Below are 17,526 nucleotides of genomic sequence, written 5' to 3'. Positions count from 1 at the left end.
CTGAAGAGCGTCGATCGTGGCATCGGAACCTTTATTTACGTACTTGCAAACGTATTTTATAGATTTTATAGAATTACAAAATTCTACATTTGTATGAGCCTCAAAAGCTTTTGAAAGTAGAGGACAATAAGGAACTATCCATCTATTGTCAATATCAACCTCGATGCCATTGTTGACTTTGATTTTCGTAGACACTTCACCATGCCCTGGTTTTCTCCTTTTGTAAAAAGGATAACAATCTATTCCAGTTTGCGTTTCATTTACAAACTGTCTCGTATATCTCTTGATACATTTGCCTCTTACCATACATGGAGAATTTGCTATCAAATTTCCGCATCGCCCATGTACCATAGTTTTCTTAATGATATGAAATAGAACTGGATCGGTATTGGGATCTGGCAGTTCCGCAGAAATAATTAAGTCAATTTGGTTAGAATGTATTTTGTTGTTAAGCCACAATAGTATATGCGCATGAGGTAGGCCTCGTTTTTGCCACTCTATCGTATACACATCGCAACGTATTGAGCCAAAGATCATACATTTTTTTATAAGATTCATCATCATAATTATTTTTTGTCGAAATACTCTTGCTACCAGATCTGGACGATCTTTCGCAGACTGACCATGGAAGAGTTCTTCTTTTATCTCTTTCCAAGTAGGATTACATGTAAACGTTATAAAAAGATCAGGCTTCCCATAAGTCCTCACATAGGTCATGGCATCTTGGGTCCGTTCATGCATGTATCTAAATATATACATATATGTAGTATTTTTAGTTTTGAGTAAGCAAAAAGTTGCATACAAACATACACTGGGTCATAGATTACGGATCTGTATAACGTTTTTTTTTTTAGGCAGAAATTTAAAAATAATATGGTTTTTGTAAATTTTTGTTATTAAAGCCTTTTATAAAAAAATTAAGCTACCAATAAATAAAAACAATGGATAAATAAAAAAGTTGTGAATTGAGAAATGAAATTGCGCCATAATAGTAAATGGCGTATGAGTAACATTCTTTCCTCCTCATACATATTTCAAACCAAAAAATCAATGCGCATTTTCATTTGTCCACTCAAAACTTTTATCTATCCCTATGTTTTCAGTCATTCTGCGACTCTTATTTCATAAATCCTGAAATAAAAGTTTTTGATGTGTATACATCTTTGGTTTCGGTAGGGGTAAAATTTGCGAAGCTGTAACGCATATCCCAGCACAAAATTTCGAAGGGCTTAGCATGTGTATTTCAGCATACAATTTTTATTTTCATTAGAAGCACCCTGTGTTCGCTTGCCAAATGGTTGCATACATTTAGGCATATGCATAATAAGAGGAAATGCGCTCCAATTGATTATTAGCCGTCATCGATTCGCCATCAGTTAGCAAGTGGCGAAACGAACGAACTCAATGAGGTAGAACCAAACTTGCTATCGTCTATCCGTGCTAGCTAACTTTGTTATTGCTTTCACATGCAAAATTTTTCGTTAAGCGACCGGAACTCAAACATAGCGAGCGAGAAGTGGCGAATCGACGACGACGTGAAGTATGTAACCGTGACATATATAACCGGCTGTTGATGAGCTCGGACTCGTTTTTAAGCAGTATTTTGGTTCATGACCAAAAAAAGAAAAAATATCAAATCGTTTTCCCCAGACACAATAAAGCTGCTGTTACCCTCTAAATCCGTTGTCAAGGATGTGACAAAGGAATAGTTTGAGGTTAGCGAAGATTCTGAAAGCGCAAACTAATTAACCAATGATAATGTACACACATTTTATAAATAAAGGTAGTCAATATATTTAAATAGTAAATTATTGGCAAATATATATATTTTATTAATATAACCTACCTGTAATACAATTTATTTCAATTTTACATTTGATAAACAATTTTGAGTAGATCGAGGCCATAAAATATTTTTTGCCGCATAAAACTTGAAAATCTACCTATATGCGGTGTTTCCAAGATATTTTAACGCCCTTGAGTCACAAGTATATATGTACAAGTATATTTTATCAATCATACCGATAATGTCATGTATTAAAAGAATTAAAAATGAAAATGAATAAAAAAATTAAATCAGCAAAATGAATAAAATTAAGTGAAATTAATATTTAATTTCTAACTTAACCTACATTTGTATGTGTGTAACTGAATCGCCTTTATATATAAAAATATTATCCTAATTTTCGAGCTTGACTCCCTAATCTGTTATTAGAAAAAGAGATTAGCCATGCAAAATTATAATTAAAAATATCTCAGATTAAACCGATAACTTTTTGGTGTCCAACCCAGTTTTATCGATTATACTTGCAAAGAAGAGGAGGAATGTCAAATGTTAAAGTAAACAAAAATTGACGATAGTAAGGAAAATAGGTTTTTAAAGGTATTTTTAATAAAATATTCAGTTAAATTATATTTAAATGGCCTAATATGTGTTGCAAAAAAAAGTGCCCACGGTGGCAGAGAGAAGAAGTTTAACTTTTCCTCGAGTTGTGTGAATAACAAGCACAACCAATTTGACAGCTAACGAGCTTTGATTGAGATTATATTTATATGTAAACGTACTTTTATGCTTTGCCGTTCGCATATGCCCAGCAAAAAATCGGTAATCGCTTTTAGTGGTAACGTGTTCTAGAAGGCATAGCGTTATAATGCCTTCGAATTTTTTCGCTTCTTTTAGGCATTGCCAGTAATGCAAGTAGAATGTGCTACAATATTTTATTTATCTCGCTTCTTCGTTTCATTTCGGGTAATGCAAAGTAGAATGTCCTATAATATTTATTTTTTAATTCGTTTCTTTGCTTAATTTCCGGGAATGTAAAGTAGAATGTCCTACAATATTTTATTTGTTTCGCTTCTTTGTGTCATTTCAGGTAATGCAAAGTAGAATGTCCTACAATATTTTATTTGTTTCGCTTCTTTGCTTTCGGGGAATGCAAAGTAGAATGTCCTACAATATTTTATTTGTTTCGCTTCTTTGCTTCATTTCGGGGAATGCAAAGTAGAATGCTGCATCGTAGTCAGCTGAAAAATTGAATGAATATCCAAAAATTCTTTTTCTACCGTTACTTTCTGTGGAAATTTTTCTCGCATAAAAATCATGTTTTGCTTTGTTCAATTTGCAGCGAAGTTGAAGTCAGTCAATGAAGTGACGTACAAGAGTGAGGAAGTACAATTTTAAGCTTAATTAAATATGCATGTATGTACATACCGATTTTAAAGAAAATCTAAATACCTAAATACATACATATGTACGCTGATTTATAAAAATTTTAATTAATTTTAACCTTTTAAGACATTTTCTGATTTCAATTTAATATAAATAAGTATGTACTTATCTAGGCATTCTACATTAGTTTTTCTTTGTTCGCTTCTCTGGATTCTGTTTATCCATGCGTTCTCCCTTCGTTTGAAGGTAATGCTGCGGGTAAGGGCTTACCTCCAATGACATGCCCATGTTAAAATAAGGCCTTCTTGGAGCGAAACGGTAAGCGATTCCCATCGCCTAGCTCGTTTCCACTTTCGTTTCTGTGGTAATCGTGTTTTTTGCTGGGTGTATACACATCAAATTTCATGAGTACCTAGTACTCACGCCTTTTTTTTTATTAGTCCGAAATACTCAGTAAATACAGTTATTTTTAAATTTTGTTTAATTCCTCAAAAACTAAAAGTTATTTATTTGTTTTGTAAGAATAAGATTGAAATTTGATACAAAATTAATTCAGACTGCCGTAATAGTAGTCATTATACATTTCACATACCTTGGACTTCCTGTGAAACTAGATGGTAGAATACATATTTTTCCTACATCAGTTATTTCGGTGTTTTCATTACTAACGCTGTCCCTGAGATGTATGTATGAATCAACGCGTAATTCTTTTTGGTGTGTTTTTATGTACAAAAGGCGCTCTGCTTCCACCTTTACATACATATCAACAGCATACTGTTGAAATAAGTCTTGACATCGGTGTAAATGATTGAAGTAGTTGTCTCTGACCATAAAAGTGTATGCTTAGAAATCCATACATGACACTGTTTTGTTCCCTTGTGTTTGGAGAATTCCAAAGTGATAGCCATCTTCGCCTTATACACATATTAATGGATATTGAAGAGGATCGTATGATCGGTGTGTTTCTGTGATTCTTTGTATACTATTGTCGCGAAGTTTTATAACGATATCTCTTTTCCCACAATCTTGATTATTCATTACTATAGCCACTTCATTGCAGGTTGGTATGTTAAAACGACTACGATGTTCCCCGGCAGGCCGCTTATCCGCGTGTATCACCAACTTTAAATCAGGTGAATTAGACATTTCCATAGCACATTTGAAGCTTCTAACGTAGTTGTTAGTGATGTGCACCATTTCTTGCAATTGGATTGTAATGCTACGCTCTATCGCATTTAAATACGTACGACGCAGTTCGGCTTGGTCGTGCATGTTACTTACAAAGTATATTTGCAAAAACTGTGGTTTTTGGTTACCCTCCGGCTGAAGCGATCCAATGCTGTGGTAAACTTGACCTTGTACTTTAAATGTCGGCATAAAACCACCTTCGTAAACAATATTTGCCCCAAATGACGTCATTTGAAATGCCGAGTTATAGTTTCGAATACATTTTAGAAACGCTTTTGATTCGGAAGTGGTCCCTAGCAGTAACGTGTTTAATGGGTTCGGTGGCTCAACTAGAAGAGGTAGGGATACCTTTCCATTTGAGCAACACATGCTCGGGGTTTCACCTTTCCACTTCTTCGCTGTACAGTGAATTAGACTGCAAGCGGGCTCGGCGTTCTTCCCCAGTCTCTTCAGCTCTGACGCTTTTGCCTGAGTGCTTTTAATGAATGTGCCAATATATTTCTTCGCTTCCTCGGAGGCATATTCAAGCAACCGTTTGTGAAAATGTTTGAGTATTTAAGTCAAAATATATACGGAAATCTTTATATCACTGTTTTTAGTATCTAATGTCATGTGAAAAATAATAGGTACACAATTTTTTGGCCAGTTATAGATATATATCTTTTGTCTATTTAATGTTTTTAATTCTTTTATAAAAATGCAGCTCATTACCTAACGAAAACTACATGAGTCTAAATTTTAAACTTTGTAGAAAAATTTACACAACAAACTTTTTATTCAGACTTTTTAAAAAAATTCTAAGTATGCAGTTTTATAGCCCATTAAATTCTATCTTAACAAAATACAAATTTCAAGTGGCAATGAATTCGCATTTATTTTTGATAATTTCTTTTGCCGATGGTGTTATTATTTTCTACCATACAAACAAACAAAAATTCTCAAACATACATACTTTGTATGGAAGTGGGTGAAACCGTCAGCATAAAATATATAAAAAATCAACGCTATTTCAAACTTGCATTTTATTAAGCTAGAATTTAATGGGCTTCAAATTTTTCTAAAAAGTTTGAAATTTAGAATTATATGATTTTTGATGGATAATAAATGACCTGCAATTTTATGAAAAAAAAATTTACAAACAAAAGAAAAAAAGGCAAAACTGGCAAAAACTTCGTGAAACTACTATTTCACACATGACTATATTTAAGTTTTTTGCTGTAACAAATTCTAAAAATATTGCGCTCTCATTCTTCTTCACTTTATTGTCTTATGCCCTGAAGTTCTTTTACTATTTAAAAAATCTTTTATAGAACTATTTGAAAGAAATCAGCTGATTCCTTTGAACACACAACACTCTCTTGGCAAAATTAGGCTGGCAGTCTTTACATCAACATCTGCTTTGAATGTGCACATATATTTCTTTCCTACCTCTGAGGCATATTTACCCAACCGTTTATAAAAATGTTGAGTATTTAAATTTCTTTGATTTTCAAAGGCACATTAAACTCTTTTGGAGCAAATTAGGTGAATAAAACCAAATATTTTGAAGTATAACTTTTTTAAATTTACTGTTTTAAGCATTGTTAAAAAATTTGTTTACTGAATTATTTTAAAGTTAAAGTTATCTATGTACTTTTAAAATTCACAAATGTATACACATAATTTTTTGGCGAAGTCGGCTAATAGATAGACAGTCAAAATATGAACGGCAATATTTATATCACTTTTGAGTATCTAAAGTCATGTGAAAAATAGTAGGTATACAATATTTTGACCAGTTATAGATATATTTTTTTTGTCTGTTAAGCGTTTATTATTCTATTTTATAAAAATGCAGCTCATTACCTAACAAAACCTATATGAGTCTAAATCCTAAACTTTTTAGAAAAATCAGAAAAATTCAACAAACTTTTTCTAAAGACTTTTTAGAAAAATTCTAAGTATACAGTTTTATAGCCCATTAAATTGTATCTTAATAAAATACAAATTTCAAGCGGCAATGAATTCGCATTAATTTTTGTTAAAACATACATACATACTTTGTATGGAAGAAAATCCGTGACACCGTCAGCATAAAAAAAATATCAAAATATAACGCCATTTAAAACTTGCACTTTATTAACCGTAGACCTACGTTGGGGTCGAAAAAGACCCGAAAATCTCTTTTGAGTAGATATAACTCTATGCGTAGTGGAATTAGAGGTCTGAAAGTTTTTCACTTTTAATTATTATTTGAAATGAACGAAATTACGTAAAAAGCATATTGCTAGCCGTCATTGTTTCGTCCTGAAAAAAATACTCTATAATTCTACGCTTCGGGTCGTTTTCGACCCGAACTGAATTTACCTTATATTTTACCGAAGAGCGAATAAAGATATCATTTAAAAACTGCTATTTTGTTGCAGAAATTCCCAAATGAGGATTATTTTTTTGTAATTGTTGGTAACACTAATGAGGATTATTTTTTTGTAATTGTTGGTTACACTAATTAGGTCAGCTGATTCTTTGATCAGCTGGCATTCCAAGACATTTGACAATTGTAAAACTTTTTGCAAAAGCACTAATAAAGGAAAAATAAAAATGTCTCGACTTAATGCGGAACAAATTGCAGATTTTCTAAACAGTGAAAATGAACAAAGTGATGGTGGTGAATTATTTAGTGAAAGTGATACAGAATATGAACCTGAAGAAGATAATCTCAGTGCTGCACTCACCGAGTCTTCTGAAAGCGACAGTGATGAAATATCAAATGCAGAGGAATCTTCTGATTCATTGATATCAAAAGATGGGACATCTTGGAGTACAACACCCCTGATTGAAGGTAAAGAATTCGTAATTATTTTCCTGTTTGAATTGTTTACATTCTGGACTATAACTGTATAAAGCTGGGAGAGCAAGGAGTTGCAACGTTTTGAGCTTGCGACCAGGAGTTACACGATATGCAAGTGCTCGTGTGGATTCAATAAAAGACGCATTTTGACTGTTCTTTCCTCCTCCAGTTTGAAAATATAATTTTGAAGAACACGAACGCTTATGACAAACATATATTTGGTCAAAACCACAAGGAAGTAAATCGCGACTTGTTGCATGCTTACTTTGCAGTTTTGCTAATGGCGGGAGTGTATAAGTATGAAATGTCTAACTATTATCCTCCATTTCATTTTACTCATGGTTATACATATGCAATTTTTAGATCAAAAAATGAAAACGTTGAAGACCTTTTCTGTTCAACTTATGGAAGACCAATATTTCGATCTATAATGTCTAAGGAAACATTTCAAAAAATTACCAGAATAATACGGTTTGATGATCCAACTTCGCGCCGCAACAACTGTGACAACTTTGACAAATTTACACCAATACGCAACTTGTGGGATAAATGGGTGGAACTGCTGCCAATGTATTATAACCCTAGCGAGTGCGTTACGCTCGATGAACAGCTTTTGGGGTTTCATGGAAGATGCAGTTTTCGCCAATACATGCCGAGCAAGCCAGAAAGGTATGGTATAAAATTTTGGATGCTTGCATGTTCAAAGTCTTGCTATGTATGGAACATGCAACCATACTTGGGCAAACTGCCGGGAAACCAACCCGAAAGGAATCAAGGACAGCGCGTTGTACTTGATCTTGTAACCGGTTTGAAAGGCCACAATGTGACTATCGACAATTTTTTTAGCTCATTCGAGCTTGGCCAGAAACTTCTTGAAAAAAATTTAACAATGGTGGGGACAATGCGTAAGAACAAACGCAGTATTCCCGCAAAACTGTTGGAATGCAAAAAGGTTCCCGTTTATACTTCGAATTTCGCTTTCACGCAAAATACTACATTAGTTTCATATATTGGACGAAAGGATAAATGCACTGTAGTGCAGAGCACAATGCACCACACTATGAGTACGGGAGATCCACCCAAAAGATTGCTGGAAATAATCGAATATTACAACAAAACCAAAGGCGGCGTTGACACCGTTGACAAAATGCTATCCACTTACAGTTGTAAACGCAAAACAAATCGCTGGCCAATGGCTGTATTTAGCAATATCGTTGATATTTCGGCCTTAAATGCTTTAATTGTTTGGATGAGTGTAAACAAAGATTGGGTGGATTCTCAAAATAAGGGCCGACGTAAAATTTTTTTACGCGAACTGGGACTCAGCTTGGCAAAGCCATATATGGAACACAGGAAGAATTATACTGGAGAAATCCCCTCAAGGGGCTCGGGTAACCTGGTAATGGATAATGCAGACTCCCAGCCGAGTGGCTCACAGCCGCAACACCCGGAGCCACCAAAAACAAGGGCACGGTGTCACTATTGTGTGTCAGAAAAAAAACATCATTCCGAAAATAAGACGGAATTGACATGTGTCATGTCTAAAAAAAATGTTTGTAAACGTAATCATAACAGAAATATTTGCATTGAATGTCTTGATAATCGTAAGAATGTCTAAAATTAAGCTTATGATCCTTTAAATATTTACTTTAATTCATTATATCAACATAAAATATATTCGGGTCGAAAACGACCCCCAACGTAGAATTCTGAAGTTTTTTTTCCGTAGGTCTACGGTTAAGCTAGACTTTATTGAGCTTAAAATTTTTCTACAAAGTTTGAAATTTAGAATTATATGATTTTTGATAGAAAATGAATGAGCTGTATTTTTATGGAAAACAATTTTAAACAAATAAAAGAAAAATAGTCAAAACTGGTCAAAACGTCGTGAAACTAAGATTTCCAACATGACTATATTTAAGTTTGTTGCCGCTTCAAACGCCGAAATGCACTTTTGCAGCGAATTAGTCTAACAAACTCTAAAAATATTGCATGCTAACTCTTCTTCACTTTATTGTCTTATGCACTGAAGTTCTTTTACTATTTATAAAAGCTTTTATAGAACTCTTTCAAAGAAATCAGCTGATTACTTTTTAAATACACAGATGAACACACAACACTTTCTTGGCAAAATATGACTGGCGGTCTTTACATCAACTTCTGCTTTGCTTTACTTTTTTTTAAACAGCGTTTATAAAATCTTTTACCGGCTGCTTGATTCCTTTTTTAAATGCAAAAATGAACACACAACACTTTCTTGTCAAAGTTGCTTAACGCAATTAAAAATAAGATTGGCAGTCTTTGCATCACTTCGGCTTTTATTAAATCAATTCCTTTAATATTTTCAATACCTAAATGCCTAGACAAAATTTTGGCGAAACAAAGCCTACTGAAATTTTAAAATATTAACGTAAACGTTATTAATACATACATACATACATACATTCGTAAATAAGAATTTAAATCTTAGCATCGATGCTATTTTAAAAATTCTAATTCGGTAAATAATTTGAATATTCCAAAGCAGCCTACTGAGATTTGAAAATATTAACGTAAACGTTATTAATACATACATACATACATACATTCGTAAATAAGAATTTAAATCTTAGCATCGATGCTATTTTAAAAATTCTAATTCGGTAAATAATTTGAATATTCCAAAGCAGCCTACTGAGATTTGAAAATATTAACGTAAACGTTATTAACACATATGTACATGCTTCCGCAAATATGAACGTATATTTTAGCATCAATGCTATTTCAAATATTCGAATTCGCTAAATATTTTCAATAATCAAAAACAGCCTACTGAGATTTAAAAATATTTAACCCAGTAAAATTAGATAAATTTCGTAGGAAAATTTAAAAAAATTTGTAACAGCGATTTTTTGTTGCAGTTTACTTCTATTTAACACGTAGATCATGGATCCATTATCTTGCCTCTAAATTTCATTTGGCAACATTCCGCCATCTTGGATTTAAGTTTTTTTGGGTTTCTGCGATTTGCAAGCTTATTTTGCATTTTTCGTTAAAAAATTGTTAAATGCAAATATGAAGAGAATTTAATATCCCACATTTGGGTTATAGAAGATTTTTTAAAAATAGCATTTTTTATTGTAAAAAATAGCAGAAACTGCCAAAAAATTTTACATTGTCACGGTTTTCGTCATTTTTTGACAATTTCTGTTGAAAATACATGTATTTGAAATTCCAAAGTTGTAGATAATTTCACTCTTCACAACTTTTACACCTAAATTTTTTATTTGTACGACGCGTAGATAACGGCCGCGATCGTGCCAAACAAAGCGATTATCCCAGTAAAATTAGATAAATGTGTGCAATTTTTTGATGCAGTTTACTTCGATTTAACACGTAGATCATGGATCCACAGTCTCGCCCCTAAATTTCATTTGGCAGCATTCCGCCATCTTGGATTTTTTTTCTGGGTTTTTGCGATTTGCAGCTTATTTTGTATTTTTTCATAAAAAATAGGTAAATACAAATATGCAGAGAATTTAATTTCCCACATCTGTTGTATAGAAAGTAAAACAAGAACATTTTTTATTGTAAAAAATTGCGAAAACTGCGAAAAAAGTTAACATTGTCCCGGTTTTCGCCATTTTTTAACAGTTTCTGTTGAAAATACATGGCATATTGAAATCCCCAATTGTAGAGAATTTCATTCTGAGTTTTACGGCGCATCCCGTACATCGCAATTTTTATCGCATTTCCGGCCGTGATATAAGCGTCGTACAAAAAAAATTTTGGAACAAAAGCTGTGGAGATTGAAATTGTCTACAACTTTGGAATTTCAATGTGCTATGTATTTTCAACAGAAACTGTCAAAAAAATGGCGAAAACCGTGACAATGTAAAATTTTTTAGCATTTTTTGCAAATTTTTTACAATAAAAAATTATATTTTTAAAAAACCTTCTAACGGGTGATTTTTTAAGAGCTTGATACCTTTTTTTTTAAAAAAAACGCATAAAATTTGCAAAATCTCATCGGTTCTTTATTTGAAACGTTAGATTGGTCCATGACATTTACCTTTTGAAGATAATTNGAAATGTCAAAGCATACTGAGCATCTTTCTCTTTGACACCATGTCTGAAATCCCACGTGATCTGTCAAATACTAATGCATGAAAATCCTAACCTCAAAAAAATCACCCGTTATAACCCGAACGTGGAAAATTAAAGTCTCTACATATTTGCATTTAACAATTTTTTAACGAAAAATGCAAAATAAAAAATGCAAAAAAAATCAAATCCAAGATGGCGGAATGTTGCCAAATGAAATTTAGGGGCAAGATAATGGATCCATGATATTCGTGTTAAATCGAAGTAAACTGTATCAAAAAATTGCTATTAAACCTTTTTTTATAGGTAAAAATTTTAATTTTACTGGGCTATATTAACGTAAATTATTAATACATACATACGTTCCCAAATATGAATGTAAATCTTAGCATCAATGCTATTTTAAAAATTCGAATTCGCTAAATAATTTGAATATTCAAAAACACACTACTGGGCTTTGAAAATATTAGGTGCGTTCGTTTAAAATCTCCAGTAAAAACCAACCAACTGCCAAATTCCGGCGAAATGTCATCTGTTCTCTCACATATCCAAAATAGTACGCGAACAGAAAATTTGCAGAAACTTGCAAGTTAGACGAACAGCTGATATAATTTTTGTTTACATTCAAAAGTGCAAAATTTAAAACGTACGAAAAGTCATCACAAAGTGTTGTACTGACACAGTTTATTGATTAAACAAATAACTACTTATTTCTTACAAATTAAATTAGTCGCATTTTGTAATTTTTAACTTCCAAACCATCAAATTCAATTTTGTGATTTGCGTAAATGCCAACTAGCTGTTTTTGATCAGCTGTTTTCCTGTTGGCAAATTGCTGTTGGCAAAAATTTTTCCAGCAGAAACCAGCAGCTACCTTCAAAATGAAATGTCACTTTGCTCTCTGAATTTCCCCTACTTTGCAAGTTTTTTGCGTACGGGAACGCAAAAACTTGTAAGTTTTGGTTAAACATGAACAATTAACAACTACGCGAACGCAACTATTAATGTAAACGTTATTAATACATACCTACATACATTCGTAAATACGAATTTAAATCTTAGCATCGATGTTATTTTAAAAATTCAAATTCGCCAAATAATTTGGATATTCAAAAGCAGCCTACTGAGATTTGAAAATATTAACGTAAACGTTATTAATACATACATACATTCGCAAATATGAATGTATGTAAATCTTGGCAACAATGCTATTTTAAAAATTCAAATTCGCTAAATAATTTGAATATTCAAAAGCAGCCAACTGAGATTTGAAAATATTAACGTAAACGTTATTAAAGGTCTGATTATGCATACTTCGCATAACTTCGCACAACCATTTGTACCAGTGCAATAAAATCTAAACTAAACAGACCAATAAGTTTTTAAAAGTTCTGCTAATTTCTGGGTACTGGGTAATGGTATACATACAAAGATCATACGAAATTACAGTTTGAAGGTTATGCGAAGTTGTGCGAAGTTATGCGAAGCATGCATAATCAGACCATAATACATACATACTTCCGCAAATATGTATGTAAATCTTAAGTTGCGTTCCTTACTGGCAAGATGTTGCAAGAATTTACAGGATTTTACCAGAAAGCGTTCCCGTACTCGGTTCTCTGGCAAAGTAGGGGAAAAATGGGAGAGTAAAATCGGTCCTATCTTTGTCAGAAGTTGCAAGATTTTACCCGAAGAATTTTTTCTGGTAAGATCTGTCAAACCAGCAGCTGTTCAAATGATTTCAAATTTTAATAAGTAAAAACAAAAGTGCATCTGCATTTTCACCTTATTAAATATATCCTAGCGAAGAAATACCAAGTTTTGTAAGTATTTTTGTTAATTTGCTGGTGTATTTGAGCAAAATTTAGATGATCGCCGAATGATAAAAAACTGCTATGTAGTTTTACCAGTTTTTACTCGAAAAGCGTTCCCGTACTTTTTGGTTTTTCTCTCCTACTCTGAGAGCAATTTTGCTTTTTGACAGTTTTACAGGTTTTATCCAGAAAAGTTGAGGAACGAAACTTTAGCATCAAAGCTATTTCAAATATTCGAATTCGCTAAATATTTTCAATACTCAAAAACAGCCTACTGAGATTTAAACATATTAACGTAAATTATGTATTAATACATACATACATATTTACGTTCCCAAATATGAATGTCAATCTTAGCATCAATGCTATTTTAAAAATTCTAATTCGCTAAATAATTTGAATATTCAAAAACACACTACTGAGCTTTGAAAATATTAACGTAAACGTTATTAATACATACATACATACATACATTGGTAAATAAGAATTTAAATCTTAGCATCGATGTTATTTTAAAAATTCAAATTCGCTAAATGATTTGAAAAGCAGCTTACTGAGATTTGAAAATATTAACGTAAACGTTATTAACCCGTATTATCCCAAGGTGTAAAGATTGCTGAAAATTCATTGTTCCTTTGCATTTATCTTCCAAGTAGGTTGTAAAATAACAAAATAGATCACTTCCATTTTTTCAAATTTGGTGTATCCTGTATTCAAGGACCGCACCTTATAATGGGCGCTGGGAGCATATGCCTGCGGATTTTTCCAAGTAAATCAAAAACATGGATACTGTTTGACAAATCGTTTATTAATAACTAAACAAAGGAAAACTTAAAAGACAATCCATTTCATTTACAAAAACAAGATTTAAGTTAAACTAATGTTCGGTAAACATAAACTAGTTGAAATTATTTTATTGTATGATAAGATTGGGAACAGTGTTGATGTAATCCAACCCCACACTTACTGCACTTAAATTTCGTGTTTTTGTGGCAATGACGGCATCGAATTTGAGTAGCGTTTTTGACGATATAATGTGCATTACCATCCAGTCTTGTAGAATCGGGATCTTTTGACTTGCCAGTGATAGGTGCTGTTGCAAGTCGCCGTGGAATAGACGCTGATTTTCCAAGCAGCAAGCAAGTCTGCACTATGTATCTTGTAAAAGATAGCAAGTCATGAGAGTCTTTACCCTGTCCTGCTTGTGAAAGTCGGTATAACTGAAATGCGTTATTAACGCAAACATTTATGGGAAACATCATCATTTGCCAATACCATCTCTTCAGTCTTATTCCGATTCTGTATTTTCCGTCATTTTGGTCAAGTCTATCTACTCCACCCTTATTGTACATTTGGTAACAGTATGGCTGATCAACATCTACGCACTTATTATTAACCCATGTCTTTACCTTACCGACTGGGTGAACACCGCTTTCCGTTGAGACTACAGTTACGATATTGTTGTCGTTATAACGTACTAAAGTTATGTTGGTCACTTGATGGTAAGAACCCCTTGCAGTTTTTTTCATATTTTTTACATCTTTTAGTGGTGCATCTTCAACCCTGTTTGCACGAAGAGTCCCAGTAGCATCGTGACCAATCTTGCTGACTTCATCGAGTAAGCGCAAAGATGTGAAGAAGTTATATATATAAAAGCTGTAATGCTCTTTCTCTGGAAGCTTCGAAATTAAGTTTATGACAACAGAGCCACCTACTCCGAGATATGGGTTTGTACAACCAGTTTTAGCTCCCTGATATGGTTCACCAAATATTAGATACCCCAATCGTGTGCAGAGTGACCATATTTTATACCCAAAACCAATTGGTTTGCCGTGAATGTGCTGCTTGGTTCCGTGTTTTCCAAAATATGCTGTCATCGATTCATCTATAGATAAATGTTTGTCTCCAGGAAAAAACTTAAGCCATCTGGTATTCATTATATCCCATAAAGGCCTTACTTTACCGAATTTATCATCAGGAGAAATATGGCCATTGCCATTTGCGTGGAAATAACGTAGCAGTTCTTCGAACCGATTACGAGTCATGCACGAGGCAACTCCTGCATGATGAGTATCTATACTATGGTCCCAGTATAATCTGTATCGTGAGACACTATTAAAACCCGATAAGAGTTAACTACCTATAAAACTCTTTACTTCTTCAGTTGTAACTCTGAAATTCATTTGTGATTTGGCAATCGCATTCTTTTCTGTACTAGAGCGTAGCAGTTCGTAAACTTCATCGTCAAAAAACATCTCGAAGAATTCTAAAGGATTACTTTTATCGAAAACAAATTCGGGTGAAATTGATGCTTTCTCATGCTTTGGAGTAATGTCCTTTGATTTCCATTTCCTACTTACGACAATTTTAGCTTTTTTTGCAGGCGGTTCCTCTAAAGCTGGTAGCGGTTGCTCGTTCTGTTCATTTTGTTTCATTGAGGTAATTTCAGTAGTTTCCAAGACGCCCTCTGCCGATGGAACTGTGCATCGTACCTCGGCTTCAGCTAATAAGTGTCGTCGAGCAAGATTATTTATGTCCCCAGAATCTTCATTTCCACTGTCTCAATCACTAAAGTTACCATTCTCAGGTGGTGTAATAAATATGTCTGCTGAAATTATAGAGCTTTCATCTTCTAGAACTGATATTATTTCGTTAAGAGTTAGTCTGCAAAGAATAAATGCATCGATAGTATAAAATTACAAAAAACCCTATCTGTAAATACTTCAATAATTTAAAGAAATCTTCATGCTGCCTTCTGTGCCCAGCGCACTTTAAATTGGGCGCTATTTAAAAACTATCAAAATCAGCCCAAAAAGACAAATTACCATTTTCTTCAAAATGCAAAATATTAGATAAGTTCATGAACAAAAGAAAATGTTAACTCCGTTAATTATAACTAAAGGATAAACTAAATTATTACTTACGTTTTCCTGGAAGCCATATTGATCAAAATTCACAAAATTTCACGAATTTCTCACACGAAAATAAGCGTGCGTAATCTTCTTCAATTACTTACTGATTATGCGGGAAAACGCCTAGTTTACTATAAATTTCAAATCTAAGCCTACTTGTTAAAATGAGAGTATTGCAACGNTTTGTCTGTTAAGCGTTTATTATTCTATTTTATAAAAATGCAGCTCATTACCTAACAAAACCTATATGAGTCTAAATCCTAAACTTTTTAGAAAAATCAGAAAAATTCAACAAACTTTTTCTAAAGACTTTTTAGAAAAATTCTAAGTATACAGTTTTATAGCCCATTAAATTGTATCTTAATAAAATACAAATTTCAAGCGGCAATGAATTCGCATTAATTTTTGTTAAAACATACATACATACCTTGTATGGAAGAAAATCCGTGACACCGTCAGCATAAAAAAAAATATCAAAATATAACGCCATTTAAAACTTGCACTTTATTAACCGTAGACCTACGTTGGGGTCGAAAAAGACCCGAAAATCTCTTTTGAGTAGATATAACTCTATGCGTAGTGGAATTAGAGGTCTGAAAGTTTTTCACTTTTAATTATTATTTGAAATGAACGAAATTACGTAAAAAGCATATTGCTAGCCGTCATTGTTTCGTCCTGAAAAAAATACTCCATAATTCTACGCTTCGGGTCGTTTTCGACCCGAACTGAATTTACCTTATATTTTACCGAAGAGCGAATAAAGATATCATTTAAAAACTGCTATTTTGTTGCAGAAATTCCCAAATGAGGATTATTTTTTTGTAATTGTTGGTAACACTAATGAGGATTATTTTTTTGTAATTGTTGGTTACACTAATTAGGTCAGCTGATTCTTTGATCAGCTGGCATTCCAAGATATTTGACAATTGTAAAACTTTTTGCAAAATCACTAATAAAGGAAAAATAAAAATGTCTCGACTTACTGCGGAACAAATTGCAGATTTTCTAAACAGTGAAAATGAACAAAGTGATGGTGGTGAATTATTTAGTGAAAGTGATACAGAATATGAACCTGAAGAAGATAATCTCAGTGCTGCACTCACCGAGTCTTCTGAAAGCGACAGTGATGAAATATCAAATGCAGAGGAATCTTCTGATTCATTGATATCAAAAGATGGGACATCTTGGAGTACAACACCCCTGATTGAAGGTAAAGAATTCGTAATTATTTTCCTGTTTGAATTGTTTACATTCTGGACTATAACTGTATAAAGCTGGGAGAGCAAGGAGTTGCAACGTTTTGAGCTTGCGACCAGGAGTTACACGATATGCAAGTGCTCGTGTGGATTCAATAAAAGACGCATTTTGACTGTTCTTTCCTCCTCCAGTTTGAAAATATAATTTTGAAGAACACGAACGCTTATGACAAACATATATTTGGTCAAAACCACAAGGAAGTAAATCGCGACTTGTTGCATGCTTACTTTGCAGTTTTGCTAATGGCGGGAGTGTATAAGTATGAAATGTCTA

General features: G+C 33.1%; 1 protein-coding gene and 1 pseudogene across 1 annotated transcript; one reads left to right on the top strand and one right to left on the bottom strand.

Annotated features, from left to right (window-relative positions):
* Window positions 1-7,617: 7,617 nt before the first annotated feature.
* LOC108365719 (piggyBac transposable element-derived protein 4-like) lies at window positions 7,618-8,805 on the top strand. The gene has a single exon (XM_017619848.1). It carries the CDS (start codon window positions 7,618-7,620, stop codon window positions 8,803-8,805), a length of 1,188 nt encoding a protein of 395 aa, XP_017475337.1.
* Window positions 8,806-10,705: 1,900 nt separating this feature from the next.
* Window positions 10,706-16,025, bottom strand: LOC108365718 (piggyBac transposable element-derived protein 3-like; annotated as a pseudogene).
* Window positions 16,026-17,526: the final 1,501 nt, after the last annotated feature.

The sequence above is a fragment of the Rhagoletis zephyria genome, unplaced genomic scaffold, assembly GCF_001687245.7.
Source record: "Rhagoletis zephyria isolate East Lansing unplaced genomic scaffold, Rhagoletis_zephyria_1.1 Rzeph_scaffold_01974, whole genome shotgun sequence".
Classification (NCBI taxonomy): domain Eukaryota; kingdom Metazoa; phylum Arthropoda; class Insecta; order Diptera; family Tephritidae; genus Rhagoletis; species Rhagoletis zephyria.
Note: the sequence above shows the minus strand (reverse complement) of the source record. Positions and strands in the feature narration are given on the sequence as shown.